The sequence below is a fragment of the Tasmannia lanceolata genome, unplaced genomic scaffold (assembly GCF_043159265.1).
Source record: "Tasmannia lanceolata isolate RefF3 unplaced genomic scaffold, GAP_Taslan_0.1 ptg000019l, whole genome shotgun sequence".
Classification (NCBI taxonomy): domain Eukaryota; kingdom Viridiplantae; phylum Streptophyta; class Magnoliopsida; order Canellales; family Winteraceae; genus Tasmannia; species Tasmannia lanceolata.
In genome coordinates, this window is record NW_027518696.1 from 30,889,666 (window position 1) to 30,906,502 (window position 16,837).

A 16,837-nucleotide genomic window follows, 5' to 3' on the forward strand; every position below is an offset into this window, starting at 1 on the left:
AGCTTGTTAAATATAATCATTGCGACATCATATGCTAACTTTTTAGATTAATTCCCAATCATCACCACATAATATTTGAGAGCGTAACAAGCTTAACTGACACACGAAAGCCCATCTGCAATACAATTCAAGACCTAGAAAGTAAGAGGACTGCAATGGGGTTGCACATGCCCACAATTACAAGGAAAAATTCTCACATGGTATAATGATTTGGTGAGTTAAATGAACAAGCTGGAGAGGGAGACCATAACAATTGAAATTAAATGGGACAGAAATTATAATCTTCTATAGATAAAAGGACCTTCTAAATGATCGAGAGTAGGGGTAGAAGACAGTCATAATCTTATAAACAAAAAGAGCCTGAACATCAAACTATACAATGCATTTTATTCATTCCAAGACGATAGACAGCACCACTATACATTCACAAACTAGGTGCGGCACAGATAGGCAATTTCATAGCCTAGCATTCACAATCAACCCGCTTCTTAGAAGACCTTTGCGGGACAAATTATTTTGCTGAAGACACACATACCTTCAACTTATGACAAAGCCAATAAATGAGCAAATTTTACCCTGTGCATGCCTAAACAAAAACATGACTAGCTACTACTATCTAGTGAAGTGAGGGCTGCTACTACAAAAAATATATGAGGGCTGCCATCGACAAAACAACATTTTGCTCATCTGCTGCACATCAACACCAATAGAGTTACTATAATTCTCCAAACAAAGAAAGGTACTTCACTTGACATACATCCACATACAGGATAGAACTTGGTGTTTCGGCTCCAGCCAGCCTAACAAGAGCAGCTTTGTGACCATGGGCACGAAACGACGCCCCAATCAAAAAGAACAATGACATGCCAATTGTAGTTCCTATCATTGTTATCACAAGACCAACATATCCAAAGATCATTCCCGCCAGCCACATGGAGCCTTCAGGAGGAATTGATACCACGGCTAAGAAAGCCAAAGAGGCAAAAAGCTCGAAAGCCAGAACAGACCACCCATAGGCAATTGCTTCCCATTGCATGATTAGTGGGAGAACCTTTTCAAGATCAAAACCTCCCCATTTCAGAAAGATGAGAAGAGAAGCTACCAAAACCAAGCAGATGCAAAAGACCTTTAACCCCTTTGGTTTAGATTGCAAGATACCAACTTCATTAAAGCTTTGATCATTTGCTATAACCGGCCTCACAAACTCTCCATCTTTCCTCATGTGTTGATCAGAGTCCACACCGCTTTTGTAACTCCTCAGATGGGTTTGACATCTTTGAGTTTCAAAGAATCTAAACTTACAACAACAAGAAACTTCTAATACGAAGGCACGGAACCAAAAAAAAAAGATGAATTGTCTGAAGAGAAATGGATAAACTGAGAGCAGGTATAAAGAGAAAAACAGAAGATAAATTAAGGCAACTGATATTGGCACTACCATGTTTAGATGATTGCACTAACTCATCTTGTCTTTTATTATTTAAACAGCTATTAAAAGGTTCACAAAAAGCTCTTCGAAACCCATTAGAGGAGAGAAGACAAGTTACCAAAGCATGGTAGTGGCAATATCAGTAGGCTAAATCAAATAGGTAATGGTAATTTCAGAGTAGTGGGAAGAATGAATAAAGAACTCAATAGCAACCCATTAGAAAAGAGAAAATGCAAAACAATCCACATCCTCAAATACCCTAACCAGTTGTTATACCTCTCCAAATATACCTATAGTTGATGCAAATTACTACAAAATAACAAGAAACAGAAATGCAAGAGAGAGAGAGAGAGAGATTTACTGCTTTTTGTAGAGACAGAGAGGCTCTTAGTTTGGAGGAAGAACCAAAGGGAGAACGAGGTGAGTTGGAGCTTGGGAGGCCGGAGTTGGAGCTCCAACAATGGTCGACTCCCTCCTTCTGCTTTTCTAAAAAAAAAATGGGAAAACCCCCTTTTGCTACAGCTCCTCTCTGTTGAATTTTCTCAACATACGAAATACGGTTTAGGGTCTTGACAATGGTGGCTGACAAATGGTTGGTGGAATTGATCTTGAATATGGGTTTTGAATAAACAAATGATAGGTTTTAGGAATGGGTTTTCGAGGTGTGGGTGGAGATGGGTTTTTTTAGCAGAAATAGGTTTTGAAGTGGGTTTCTATGGGGGTTTGAAGTTGGTTTTCCGAAAGATTTGGCCGGTAAATGGAGGTGGCCGGCCGGAGTTGCAGAGGAATGGGAGGTGGCCGGAGATGGTAGAGATGGGGGTAGGAATGAAGTAGGTTCGATCGGAATTAATGGAGATGATGGTCTCAGATTTGGGGAAGAGGAAGAGGTGGATTGGGATTTTGATGGAAAATGGTTCGGCTGGAGGTGGTCGAAGTGGGTTTCAAGGTTTTTGGGTAGATGAAGTGGTAGAGAAGAATGAAATGGGTTGTGAGAGTGGTTTAATGGAGGTGGGGTGGTAGAGATCGTGGCTTGGCCTGATTTAATGGCGACCGACCGGAGATGGTGGTGGTGGCTAAAGGTGGGTTTGGATATTAGGGGAAAGAACGAGAAAATAATGGTGGTGGCTTAGGGGAAGATGGAGAGGTGGTGATGATGGTGGGGATGATGGAGGTGGCCGGCTGGATTTGCAGAGAAATGGGGGATACGGTTGGAGGTAGAAGATGAAGAAGAGGAAGAAGAAGAAGGAGGAGAAGATGGTGTCGCGGATTTGATCGGAGCTCAGTTGGGGTTGCTGGAGAAGAAGTACTCTCCCTCTCTTTGCAATATCTCTCTCTCTCTCTCTCTCTCTCTGTAAAAAAAATGAGATCCTCCTCAAAACCCTAATCGCTTGGGATTTTATAAAATGGGGAAAAAAAAAAATTCGACCCCCCCTTTATCTTTACTGAACAGCCCATTCTAGTGTATTTTTAAAACTTTTTTATACCAGCAAGGGGAGTGCCTCGGGTAAGACATGGTCTTGAGAAAAATGATATATTCTACCTCTTTATTGTCCTTTGGACAGCCCCTATTTATTCATTTTTTTTACCTATTAGGGGGGGGCCAGTTAGAAAACAGGGGAAAATATTTTTGAGAAAATATCTTCTCCTCCTTTTGATCCTAGCCCTTCAAATCAGCTTTTTGTTTAAGGGCTGGGATTAAAGGAAGCCTAACCAACTAAGATTCCCTCTAACTAATCCTAATCCTAAGCATCTCACTAACCTAGCTTAGGGCTTAATGGTGACTTGGAGGGGAAGAAAAGCATCTTTGCAAATTACGAAAGTGCCATGGTTCAGGATAATACACCCCCTAATTACGTTACTCATTAATCCGCATACCCCTATATCTCTCTGGACAACCCATGACGGAAAATTTGAACTGGTTTTCTAGGTTCCTACGCACCCCCGTTTCTAGCTGAATCGCCACCCTTATTTCTACACTACACTACTCTACAAATGCCGTCCGTTTTCTAGGCAGACTACGACGGATTTTGATGAAATTTTATGGGGATTCTAGTGGGACCCTAACCTAGCTTGGGAACAAATTTGGGACACTAAAACACTAGTTTAATAGGGTTTCTACCCTAACGACTCTATTAGGGTTCGGTCAAAATGGGGTGTCTACACAAAGTAAAAAAAAAATCCAGAATAGATCACGGTTTATGATTCAAAGAAGTGCAAGTGGCATATTTTTCAGACCTGCCAGAATCATCAAAGCCTTAAGCATTGAGCGGATGGAAGAATTCTCAGATTCAGCCTTTCTGGAGATGGTTTTACCATATACCAAAGAAAAAATCCATACAAATTCAAATTTTTCCTATTTACTTTGGTTTTGCCTTCTTAAGACTTTGTCATGGAAGCACATCATACTAGGGGCATATTTTATGACTTACGTCATAAAAGATATCAAACACAATGATAACTGGGGTAACTATTCTTAGCAAATAGAAACAAGAGAAGCTTGAACACACTCTTTGAGTTGAGTTCCTTAATCAAATTCTCTCTTTGGAGTTAGAGTTTTAGAAACTTTAATTCCCAGCGGAGTCTAGAACCTACTGCTGCAATTTTCAAACCTCAGCAAAATACTTCTCACATGTTAAAGAGAGTCAATACCTAAAAATCTCATCAATCTACTTGAGTTTTACTTTCAGTAATGATCATGCACTCTTAGTAACTCTTGACCAAAGATAACTAATCCTTTAATGAAATCAATTAAAGTTGGTAGATTTTTCTTTAGTCATTTCTTTAGAGTTTTAATAAGGATAGAAATTGACAGCTCTGTGCTTCAGAGTCTGGTCTTTTCATCCATCATTTTGAGTTTTTAATTAGGATAGAAATGAACAGCTTTGTGCTTTAAAGTCTGGTCTTTTCATCCATTATTTTGAGTTTTTAATAAAGATAGAAATTGACAGCTTTGTGCTTCAGAGTCTGGTCTTTTCATCCATCATTTTGAGCTTTTAATAAGGATAGAAATTAATAGCTCTGTGCTTCAGAGTCTGATTTTTTCTTCCATTGTTTTGAAGAGTTTTAATAAGGATAAAAATTGAAAGCTCTGTGTTTCAGAGTCTGGTCTTTTCTTCCATTGTTTTGAAGAGTTTTAATAAGGATAGAAATTGACAGCTCTGTGCTTCAGAGTTTGTGCTTCAGAGTCTGTTCTTTTCATCCATCATTTTTTTAGAGCTTTACATAGGGATAGAAATTGACAGCTCTGTGCTTCAGAGTCTGGTCTTTTCATCCATCATTTCTTTAGAGTTTTTTTAATAAAGATAGAAGTTGACAGCTCTGTGCTTCAGAGTCTGGTCTTTTCATCCATCATTTTGAGTATTAATAAGGATAGAAATTAGTGGCTCTGTGTTTCATGGTTTGATTTCTTCTTCCATCGCTTTGAAAAGTTTTTAATAAGGAAAAATTTACTATATTCCGTGTTGCACGGTTTGATCCTTTCTTCCAACCTTTAAAAAAAACCCTTTGGTTTATATTTGTTTTGAGAAAATTTCAATATAGTTATAAAAAAAACTCTTTGAGTGATTAGTGTGTACTTGTTTGATTTGTACTCTTTGAGTGTTTGGTCTGTGTTTGCTTTGGTAAAGTCTCAATCTAAAAAAAAAGAAACTCTTTGAGTGTTTGGTTTATACCAATTTTTGTTTTAATACGACAAAAAAAAACTCTTTGAGTGTTTGGTTTTATACTTGTTTTGGTGAATGTTTTCATACAAAAAAAATATATGCACTTTGAGTGTTTTGATTTGTAATTGTTTTGGCGAAGTCTCAATAAAAAAAACTCTTTGAGTGAGTAGTTTATTCTTGTTTGAGTGATTAGTTCGTATTGTTTGGTTTGTGCTCTTTGAGTGATTGTTGTGTTTGCTTGGATATATCCTTGTTTTTTAAAAAAAAATGTGTATTCTGGTGTGGACCCCGATCCTGAGGACGGTGCCGAGGGAACGCGAGATCCCTCCTGCAATCCTCAAAGATCTCCACAACGTGAAGGAGAGCTCTACCAAGGAACTCTCGAAACTGCTGCCACCCTCACAGCATAGCATGAGTGGCGATATAAAAAGAAAGAGATACATCCTGATCCGGAGCCAGGGCTCGAAACCAAGATATATCTGAAAATAACTCAGAGTCGCCATCCATGGATGCGCCATGGAACCAAAACAAATGCTCTGTTTGCAATGGATAACCAGAGATACAAAAGGTCCGTGCCTGATGACGAATGGAGAAGGTTCGAAGAGCGCCCCCAATTCGCCCGAGTGCGAACACTTGGTCTCTTATGCCATTTTTTCATTAACCTCGAAGAGTTTTGGGCAAAAATCATGTGAAATGGGAACAAATATCCCCGAGTGGGCGTCTACCTAATCATGCATGACTCGGGGATGCAATAATAAACACACATAAAGTATGATAAAAGATGTGTCACCTAATGACAACTAGGTTATGAGTGACATGCCTAACAGGTGTCTAAGTTCTGGTGGACGAACGCATGCATGCTACAGCTAAAGGTATAGGTCTGCACAAGAAACTAAGAAAACACAACAAAACACACAACATAACAAAACCACAAATCCTAAGACTCTAAACGATTTAGCCCGAGTCCTCGGATGGTCTGATGTTCATCCAAAGAAGCCTACGTATCCCCGCCTCCACGAGAATCAAGGCAACGTAGTTCTTCGCGCCTATTCTAAGCTAGGATGCCTAAGACACCTAGACCTCTATCTTAGACTCAATCTAAAAGACCGGACTAATTATTAAATCTTCATGAACGATTATTTAAATTCCAGTGAATTGTGAATTTTAGGACACCCTATATGTCCTAACTAAATGCAGGTTAGCCCTAAGCTAATGCGGGTGGTTCCTACAACCTATGTGTAACTAGGCTGTAATTCCTAAGGAAAACAATGGGATTACTAACACATCCTAGACTTAATCATCAGTCAGCGATGTGAATCTCCAACTAACCGGACGGAGGCGCTCCTAGCTAGGACAAACTCCTAACTCTAACACAAACACAAACAAGCAACAGACAACAAATCATAGACAAAAATCCTTACTCTAAAACTCTCTATCTAAGACAAAGTCCTAACTCTAGAGGAAGATTTTTTTAAAAACAATGTTTTGGAAGATTTTTGGTATTTTTAAAAGGGTTAAATGATTTATTTACAAAGTTTGGCTGGACTTGAGATAAGTATCTCAAGCTGCACTACGTACCTCTTAGAAGAGGATCAAGCCAACGTAGTTCGAAACGAACTCTCTAACTACACTCAGAACATTTTAAAACAATTCAAATGTTTCGATATTTTTGGATTATAGGTTTCTGATGTTTTCACCCTCTTGGTCAAAGACCGGAGGGAAAATACAAAAACAACACCCTATTGCCAAATCCTAGGGCTAAAAGGGGAAACTAGGCTCTAATAATACCATTATAAGAGCAAATGAGTCAAAGACTCTCTAATAACACCGCAAAGGACAAGTGAGTCAAAGACTCTCTAAAAGAAAAGGAACATGAGTCAAAGACTCTAACAATACCAACTAAAAGGATAAATGAGTCAAGGACTCTCTAAAAGAAATGGAAACACGAGTCAAAGACTCCAATAACACCAACTAAAGGATAAATGAGTCAAAGACTCTCTAAAAGAAATGGAAACACGAGTCAAAGACTCCACTAACACCTGTAGACACCCCATTTTGACAAGGCCCTAAAGTCCCCAAAATTGAATATCCAATAGAATTCCCGAATTTCGAGTCCCCAGATGCCCCAAAATTAATCTCAAAATTCCTGAAGGGTGGCCCCAAAGAGGTTGTTAGTATTCTCGAGAATCCCCCTGCAAAATTTCAGGGCAATCGGGCGAAAAGTGGAGAACAAGACGGGCGAGTGTGTGCCATCATCAAAACTGGCTGTGCTCATGTCATTCCCCTCGTTCGATGCAAAATGAGGGTGCGCCCATGTCGGCCCATTGGTCAATCGGTGTAAAAATTTGGAACAGGTTAGCGCGGCTATCGAAGCAGGGTAGTATTTGTGCTATCTTTCTTTATTACGAAAGAGGGGGTTGAAAACAACCAAGTGAGGGTGCTCATTGATGGAAATAAAAGCAAGTAGGGCATAATGGCAATAGGGTAAAATCACCTTGTCCTAGGGGTATTTTAATAAAATGAGTGTTGCTTCCTTTACAAGCCACAAGCATAGCCATTGGATCAAGGAGATGAGGTGTAGGGTCTAGATTAGTTAGAACACTTTAGGGTTTTAGGGTTTCTAAAATGGAGTGTTTGTGGAGGGAGTAGATCAAGGGTGGAGATCACCCAAGGAAAGGAAGATACCACATAGATGGCTAGGATTAGACTTAGGGTTTTAACCCTAAATATAAAACAAAGGGGAGTTCTTGCATGAGAGAGGGGAGAACTCATCCATTTTGAAGGGAAAAACAAGAAAAAAAAAAGAAAGAGGGGAGGAGCTGCTGCCACAACCTCCACCACCACCTCTCCCAACTCCGGCCATCTTCCACCTTCCTCCCCAAACCTCTACAACCACCTAGCCTCCATCAGCAAAACCCATTTCAAAAAAAAAAGAAAAAAAAACCGAGCACCTTCTTCTCCGGCGAGCTTGCCGGAATCCGGCAAGCCTACCATCGGCCCCCACCTTCCTCTTCTTCCTCCTCCATTCTTTTCTACCACCACCACCATTATCCACCACCTCCATCTCCACCGCACCAGCCATCATCCTCCATCCCCAAAACCCAAACCCATTTTCTCCACTCCAACAGCCGAAACCCACCTCCACCGAACCACCACCACCACCACCCATTCGAAAACCCTCTCCCACCCTCATCTCCTCCAACCCCCACCTCCAAAATCGAAACCCATTTCTACCCTAAACCCACCTCGAAAACCCATATCCTCCGACCACCTCCTTCATTTTTTCACTTTTATTCTCCTCCACCAGCCACCACCACCTCCTCCACGGCCACCCATACCACCATCTCCGACCGACTCCACCCACCTCCGTTCCCACCTTGAATGCAACCCAAACTCCATTAAACCCCAAAACCCATTTCCGATCGTATATGTGATTTTAAAATCGCCACCATCCTCCACCCATCTCCACCTTCTCTACCACCGCTAGCCACCCTTCTCCACCGTTAGACCCGAAACCCATTTGGATACCCATCCAGATTCGGCCACCACCATTGCCAAGCTCAAACCCCCATTCCTCCACATCTGTTTCACCCATTTTCACCTCCTCTGCAAGCAACCCCTTCTATCACCGTTTTCATTCCCATCACCCCCATCACAGCCCCTCTCCACCGCCGCCACCACCTCCTCTGATCACCTCTCCAATCTTTTTTTTTTCTAAAAACCCACCACCGCACCTCCCTCTCTGTTTTGCGATATTTTGTCGCAAAATAAAAATAAAAAAAAAAGAGAAAAAAGAAGAGAGAGAAAAGAGAGAGAGAGAGAGAGGAGAAGGGAAGAGAGAGGGGTTTGCTGCCCACCCTACGGCCACCATCTCCACTGGCCATCTCCGCATCTTTCATCACCTCTGTCATCTCGCACCGCCTCCCATAGCGATCTCGCCCCCTACACTCTCAATCGGACCATCTTTCATCTCCTCCCTCAACCCCCTTTCTAATTGTCTCCATTTGCCGCCACTTCCGCCGCTGCATGCTATTGCCGTTGCCGCGGCCCATCTCCACCCAGCAGCTCAGGTAATCTTCTCAGATTATGATCTAAATAGAAATCGTATTTACTAGGAAGGCCCATTTGGATACGTTTATGGTGTATTTGGGTTTGGAATTGAGTTGTGAACACAAAGTGATTAGATCCACCAGCTCCTGTTGAGGGAAGACAAAGAAGTAAAAGGCTGGATCTGTGGGTTTCTGATCACTCGTTTACAAGGCATATTTGGAAATCCAAGTATTAGATCCAAATTCAAATTGCAACATAAAAGGGCTATGAATGTGAGAAATCAAAATCAAAATCCTTTCGGCAACCGAATGGGCCCTAATGATGTTAAGTCTGTGATTTGCTTTAATGCCATCAATTGGGTCGCTTGTGTTAAAATGAAATTACAAATTTTTTAGAGATAAGTTCCCCTGTTTGATCTTTATCTCTGGATTTTGTCTCTTCCTTGGTTGACTTTTGTTATTTTCTCATCTATTTGGTTATGAGTACTGACCGTATTCCAAAGCGTGATTGGAGTCTTGATTTTGTTTGTCCAAATGTTTGTGATCTTGAATTGTCGTTATCTGTTATGAGAAATAGTGTCATGATGATTATGTAACATCAATTGGATTTGTCTGATATATATTTTTGTTTATTGAATTAATTAAATGGCTGCCCATGTCTAAATGTTAGTTGTTTTGTAATACAATTTGCCTTCTTCCAATTTAGTTGATGTTGTTTTCAGCAAATGTTTGAAAAGAATGATAATTTTCTTTAAATTCCAGAATGACTAAAAGTGGATGAGCATAGTGTATATGCGGGTGCGTCATTATCAGTGCAGTGACTCAAGTACTTGCTTCTTGTACTTGATTCGTCCAAATATTTGTCCATATTCCCGTCCCAATCACTAGGATGCATAGATCACCTGCCTTTCATGTGGTTGGTTAGCTTATGTTGAAAATTAACTCGGACTGGTAGTTACCCTCACTATATCTTTCTTTGCGAAGGCGATGAAGGCGCTAGCCCAAGCCCATCCATAGGGGACTTGCACAGTCCAAATAGCATTCCATTTTCTCAAAAGACTTGCCTAGTCTTTTAGATCCAAATCTTTGGAGACAGGCATTGTCTCATTAATGAATCAACCTGAGTCAACCCCTAGGAGACTACCTCTAGTCTCACAGGTCTTAATCCCTCTTCTAGTCGAAGACCAACTTGGTCTGTCCGTTATCTCATTTTCTTATCATTGTTTGGGCAATGATAAGGTTACTCGGAGCCCATCCTTGTGCTTAGGAGACTTGCCCAGTCTTGCTAGCATTTTTCTCTATCCTACCTCTGTGTCTAGGAGACTTACCCAGTCTCATTCTCTTGCTAAACCTCCTTTTGTGCATCGGTTGGTTTTGGGAGAACACTCTACTCGGCTTGACAGCATACCCCTACCCTTATGGGTATTGGGTTGCACATTTGTTGCACCCTAGGGCTAGGTAGCTGTCCGGCCCGGCTGGGTGTTTTACCTTTGCCAAATATGCACAAGGTCTCTTTTTCCTTATTACTTGCGAGCTTTATCTTGGTTTGATAGTCCACTAGCATAGGAATCCGTCCTTAGTCTAGAGAGTCAGTCCTCTTGTTCAGGAATCCAATTCTATCATCATAGGGGTTAGGATCCCATCCAACCTTTCATCAGATCATGCTCTTCTATCCGCTCTTGCAAGGTATAGGATGCTGTCCAACCCTTGCAGAGTCGTGTTTCTGTCTTTTCCCCCCGCAAAGCATAGGATGCTGTCCGACCTTTGCGGGATTTCAGGAGTCTGTCCTCCCCTCATGATGATAGGATTTGTCTTCTTGTGTCAAAAACATGTGAAAAACACTTAAAAATTCAAAAACATCTAAAAATCAAAAATCTCAAAATCTCGAGTCATTAGGAGTAGTTAGGAAAATCTAGTCCGAACTACGGATGGCTTGATCCCTAGCTGAGGGGTACGTAGGCAGCTCAGGCGTGCTGCTGGCATCCTGAGTCCAGTCACCCTTTCTTTTTACACTATTTTCACACACCATTTTTGCAAATATCCTTCACAACTTCGAAAACTTTCATAAGCTTCAAGACCTTTCAAGTCTTCTCAAAATACAAAAATCCTTCAAAATAACCTTGCAAACAATTTTCAAAAGATCTTCCCATAGAGTTAGGAGGCTGTCCTAGGCGTTTGGGGTGTCTTAGAGTTAGGAGTCTGTCCTGATCTTGTGGATTTGTCATGTCTGGTCGTGTGAGTGTCCCTAGAGTTAGGAGGCCTCGAGTCGTGGTCGGTTAGACACTTAGTCGAGCCGATGACTAGACTAGAATGCGCTTAGATAGCCCATGGTTTTCCTTAGGACACGCAGCCTAGTCACACTTAGGGTGTAGGTCCACCTGCATTAGTTAGGGCATATAGGGAGTCCTAAAAATTACCATTCACTTGAACTTAAGCAATGGCGCAAGAAGCTTTAAAAACTAGTCAGGTCTAGTTGATCGAGTCTAGGATAGCGGTCCTAGAGGGTTAGGCATTGTAGTTTAGCATAGGTCGCCGAACTACGTTGGCTCTTATTCTTCCCGAGGCCGGGATACGTAGTGCAGCTAAGATGGATGGCCATCTTGGTCCGAGTCAATTATCGCATTAGAGTTTAGAGTTTGTCGTGTGGAGTCGTGTTGTGTTGTGTGTTTTGCTATGTTTTCTTACTTTCATGTACAGATCCTATACTTTTAGCTGTAGCATGCATGTGTTTGTCCACCAGAACATAGACACCAATTAGGCATGACACTCATAACCTAGCTATTCTTAGGTGTCATATCTTTCATTTCTTTTTGTGTGTGCTTCTTATTCATCTCCGAGATATGCATGATTAGCTAGACGTTATCTCGGGGATATTCGTTCCCATTTCACGTGATTTTTGCCCAAAACTCTTCAAAGTTAATAATAAATGGCATAAGAGACCAGGTGCTCGCACTTGGGCGAATCGGGGGCGCCTAATCCCTTCCCCATTCGTCATCAGGCACGGACCTTTTATATCTCTGGTTATCTGTTGCGACAGAGCACAGCATGGGATCCAGGGCCCACTTCCTTGGATGGCGACTCTTTCTTTGTTTAAGGTGCGTCTCGAATCCGGGCTAGTCCCCGAATCGAGAGGTATCTCACTTGACATCGCCGCTCATGCTGTGAGGGGCACTCTTTCGAGAGTTCCTTGGCGGAGCTCTCCTTCACGTGGATGATCCCGAGACTTGCGTGGGGGCACGTCCCCCGGCCTCTCTCGGATCGGGGTCCACAGATTGGCGACTCTGCTGGGGAATTTTTGAAACATTGCCTAACTCTGTAAAAATGCCATTTTTAATTAATTTTGAGGAAATTTGGGTCAAAACCAAGCTAAATGGGAACTTTATCGTTAGAATCCAGGGGCACCAAGTAGGTGCGTAATTAAAACGAGAGATTCACACACTACACATCATGCATTATCATATCGTTTATTCTTTATTTCTTTCATTGTTTTTCATCATTATTGGCTCCACGGGATAGATTCAGTGCGTGCCCGACTGGGATGTTGTTACACCCTGATGGTACTGTTGAATCTATTTCCAAGCTATGCGCCGGTGCTGCAGCCGTAGACATTGGGCGTACTTTTGTCTACAGCAGCCGATGGGCAATGAAGCATACTATGTATAACATTGGGCGTACTTTTGTTATACATATTAAGTATGTTTCATACGCATAGTACCCGATAGATTGAGTCCGGAGCCCTACTTTGTTTTATATATTATGTATATACTTACTGACTTAGTGAAATCCAACTAGGAAGTACCTATGTTTATATAAGTATATTGCATTCATATAAGGGTCGGACATGTGTTGCTTACACATGTCAAGCCTAGAGTTAGGAGCTTCGTCCCCTTTGTAGACTAGGGTAGTTCATTTTACATGGCTACAGCACGGTCCTAGTACACTCATCACTCTGTCTTGAGTCGAGACTTCCTTGACTCCGCTAGATTAGGATTAGGGCTGGTGCCCCTGGTTAGGATATGCGTATGTGTATATTTGTATACTGATTATATAGGGTTCTCCTCTTAGTTAGAGTCCCTCATTCTTTTCAATCAGTTGTACCCATTCATTATTCAGATCTGGATCTGATCAGTGGCCTTTTGCTTGCCATTACCTTGGCCATGCTTTGTCCTTGATCTGTTGATTAGGGGATTTGACCCGTTGTCATGTGTTCTCACCTATGGTCAGTCCTTCATTTGCTCACCTTTCTTTGGCAGCCATATTTCGTTTTCCGATTAGGAGTTGTTTTTACCACCGCTATTCATATACCTTGGGTTGAGTTGTGGGAATCCTTTCTAGCGTCGTCATGCTGCCGGATTTTACCCAGAATATTTTGAGCATGACCGCTACTCTTCGGAGTTAGTTAAACCATGAGTTTACCTTATCCTTCTTGTCTAGCCGTTATGCTGTTGAATTTTTCGCAGCACATTTTGAGCATGACGACTGCTCTTTAGAGTCAGTTTTCCTTCTCCTGATTCCCAGGTATAGCCTTGATTTAGCTTAGAACCCATTTTGGTGATATATGTTCGTCTGTATACTTGTTTCACCCCGAGATCTAGCCGATAGCTTATCGCTGTCCCCATGGCCATGGTCTACCTTTTTTATCCTCTTGATCGTAAAGTTATTAGTATTCAACGCCAGACTTAGATCCGGTTTATGACCTACTTCTGTCATCTTATGGCCGTGGTCTATTTTTCTGATCTATTGTTTACCTCTCATCTTGGATGAAAAATTCATTGTCTCAGACGGTATCCTTTTCATAAAACTGATTGCCGAGTCAGCCTTGTCATTTGTCTGCGCACAGTTATTCCTATTCCTTCCTGATCTTTGTCCTATTTGAATGATAGGTCTGATCATGGCGAATAATTTGTTAGATAAATGGATAGCGGAGACTGTTAAATCTTTTCCGTTAAGATGTGAAGAAAGGAGTGCGGCTGAGCATTTCATCGGTTCATTTACTCATCTGAACAGTCGCGGTATAGATTGAAAGTTTCTTCAAGCAGCTGCTGAATGTTGGGACCCTGTCTTCCATGTCTTTCGATTTGGGTCTTTTGAACTTTGTCCTATATTCGAAGATTGGTGTGCCTTGTTAGAGCTTCCCCCTGGGGGACTTTGGATCCGACCTTCAAGCATAGACTCCCCTCATGACCTTTTTTGCAGATTATTCGAAAATAAGATTGTGAAAACCCTGCATTGTCTAGCAGAGAAAAATGTGCAATTTCAGACCCTCATTGAGTTGTTTTCCAAAAACGTCGATCCAACTGACTCCCGCTTTCAGGAATGTCGACGTAATGCTCTAGTGTTTGCTGTCTTTGCACGCCATGTCCTTCGCAGAGACTCTAGTGCTGCCCCTTTCACTTTGTTGACAATAGTAGATCAGATAAATGAGGGGAGGAATCCTGTCCCTACAATGCTAGCCGAAACCTTTTATGGCTTAGACCTTATTGCTAGTAAAAAGGTGCAGGATAATTTCTTCGGATGTGCTAAGCTGTTATATGTGTGGCTATGTGAGAAACTCACTATCCTTCAGCCACAAAACAGCATTGAGTACACTCTTAAGGGTTTTCATTCTTGGAAGACAAAGATTAAGCACCCCCAGCTTAATGAGTGGCACCATTGGCTGCAGAATGTAGGGGTAGACCAATTTCATTGGGTGAGTCAATCTTGCCCAAAAATTATCACCAGCACCTACCCATACTCATTTGTCTATCTTATGGGTTTAGAAAAATCATCTTTCTATGCACCTTTGTGTTTCCCTTGCCAGATTAATGCGAGCTCTTGTGCTCCTAAGCTTATCACACCACCTCACTGTGAAGACCTTACTCCTGATCTCATTACATCCATAGTAGCTGCTTGGAGAGACAAAATCATGGAGAGGAGATCTGCTTTCGTGTCTAAACTTCGGAAGGAAGGAATGTCTGGAGGGCCTGCAAGCCGAAAAGCTCGGATTGGTGAACCATGAGTATTTTCGGCATGAGATTATCATTTCTTTACTGTCTTCACCTGTTTTACTTGGACATAATCAAAGTCAAAGATTGTAATCCCGGTCTCATTATAGATGAAAATATAGAGAAAAGAGTTTTACTTGATACATGTTATAAGCAGTTGGCAATTCAAAGTTTCATCAATTTTTATGTTGCCAATCGTTGTCATTGTAACCTGTCTCGATATAATCAATGCAAAGTGTGTTTCTTTTCTTTTCTCTCTATTTGTGGAAGCTACCTGATTTCAATTATCAAATGTGCAATCTAACTTATTAACTTCCATTCAGGAGTCTTAGCGGGACATCATCGCTCCCAAGAAAGTCAATTCAAAATCGGCCTGGTCCCGTCAGTCTTCAGATTCCAGGCTGAATAGACTTTCTTTTTTCCCAGAATCCTTCACCTCTCCTGCGCCGCTTCTCCTTGGTCGTCCAGAAATTCTTTCATCCTCTCCACTTGCATCTGAATCAATGGAAGGAACCGGAAACAACAATCCTGATACGAATGAAATGATGAAGGCTATTCTCCTTCAGTTGAGTGCCATGAAGGATGATATAGCCCTCCTGAAGAATGATCGTCTTTCTACCTCTAAAGACCCGGCCAATCAGCAATCCCCAGTTATACCTTCCGTTCCTCTTGTTTCTCCCAGGCCAGCCGTATTGCCTGAAGTCGAAGACTTTGATGAGTGCCAATACGCAGCAGAGACATGTCTTCCTAACCTAGGAAATCCTGATAAGGCACAGGAATTGGTCGACCAAATTGAGAAGCTGACCCGGGATATGGAAACCATGAAGTGCCAAGGTCCCAAAAATTTGGATATGTCTGAATTCATGATAGCTCCAGGGGTCGTACTTCCGCCCAAGTTCAAAATGCCAGACTTTGACAAATACGACGGAATGGGGTGCCCTCGTAGCCATCTCTAGTCAGTCATTCCTCTGTTGCAGCAGCACGGTTTATCCCCAGAGCAGATTGCTTTAGTGTTCCCTAGGACTTTGACTGGGACAGCCAAGAAGTGGTTTTTGCATCTGAAACCAGAAGAAAGCAGGACCCTTGAAGGTGTGGCTAACAAATTTGTCCAGCAATTCTCCATGGAAGAGGGGATTGACGTGACAAAAAGGGACCTGAAATCGCTGAAGCAGGGACCCAATGAGACCTTTACTTCCTTCATTCGGCGATGGAGGAGAAAGGCAGCCCAAATGACCCACAAGTTACCGGATGACGATCTTATCAAGATTGCCGTCAAGAATCTTTCCCCCTTTTACTTTCCTCATATGTCCATCCAGTACTTCAATGACTTTGATCACTTGATCAAGACCGGGACTAGAATCGAAGACATATTGGCTAAGGGCGGCCTGAGAACTAGGGCCTCCTCATCAGATGTCAGAGAGGGGAAAAGGCCTATGGCGCCTCCGAAGGAAGTTAACAATGTGAATACTGCTCGTCCAGTTAGGAGAGAAGGTCCCGGAGGAGTTCGTCAGGAAAGAACCGAGCCCAGACAATTCACCCCTTTACCCTATTCTCTATCTGTGGCTCTCAAAAAGCTGTTGAGGGACAAGAAGATCACTCTACTAGAACCTCGGGAAGCCCCAAACCCTCTCCCGAAATATTGGAGAAGAGATCAGTACTGTGAATATCACCAGGGTGTTGGGCATTTGACTGACAGATGTATGGCACTAAGGC

General features: G+C 42.0%; 1 protein-coding gene across 1 annotated transcript; it reads right to left on the bottom strand.

Annotated features, from left to right (window-relative positions):
• Positions 1–715: 715 nt before the first annotated feature.
• Positions 716–1,222, bottom strand: LOC143852493 (uncharacterized). The gene has a single exon (XM_077361877.1). It carries the CDS (start codon positions 1,220–1,222, stop codon positions 716–718), a length of 507 nt encoding a protein of 168 aa, XP_077217992.1.
• Positions 1,223–16,837: the final 15,615 nt, after the last annotated feature.

Bases quoted from the DNA above. Each gene is read 5' to 3' on its own strand.
- LOC143852493 (XM_077361877.1), bottom strand. From the start codon at position 1,222: ATGAGGAAAGATGGAGAGTTTGTGAGGCCGGTTATAGCAAATGATCAA.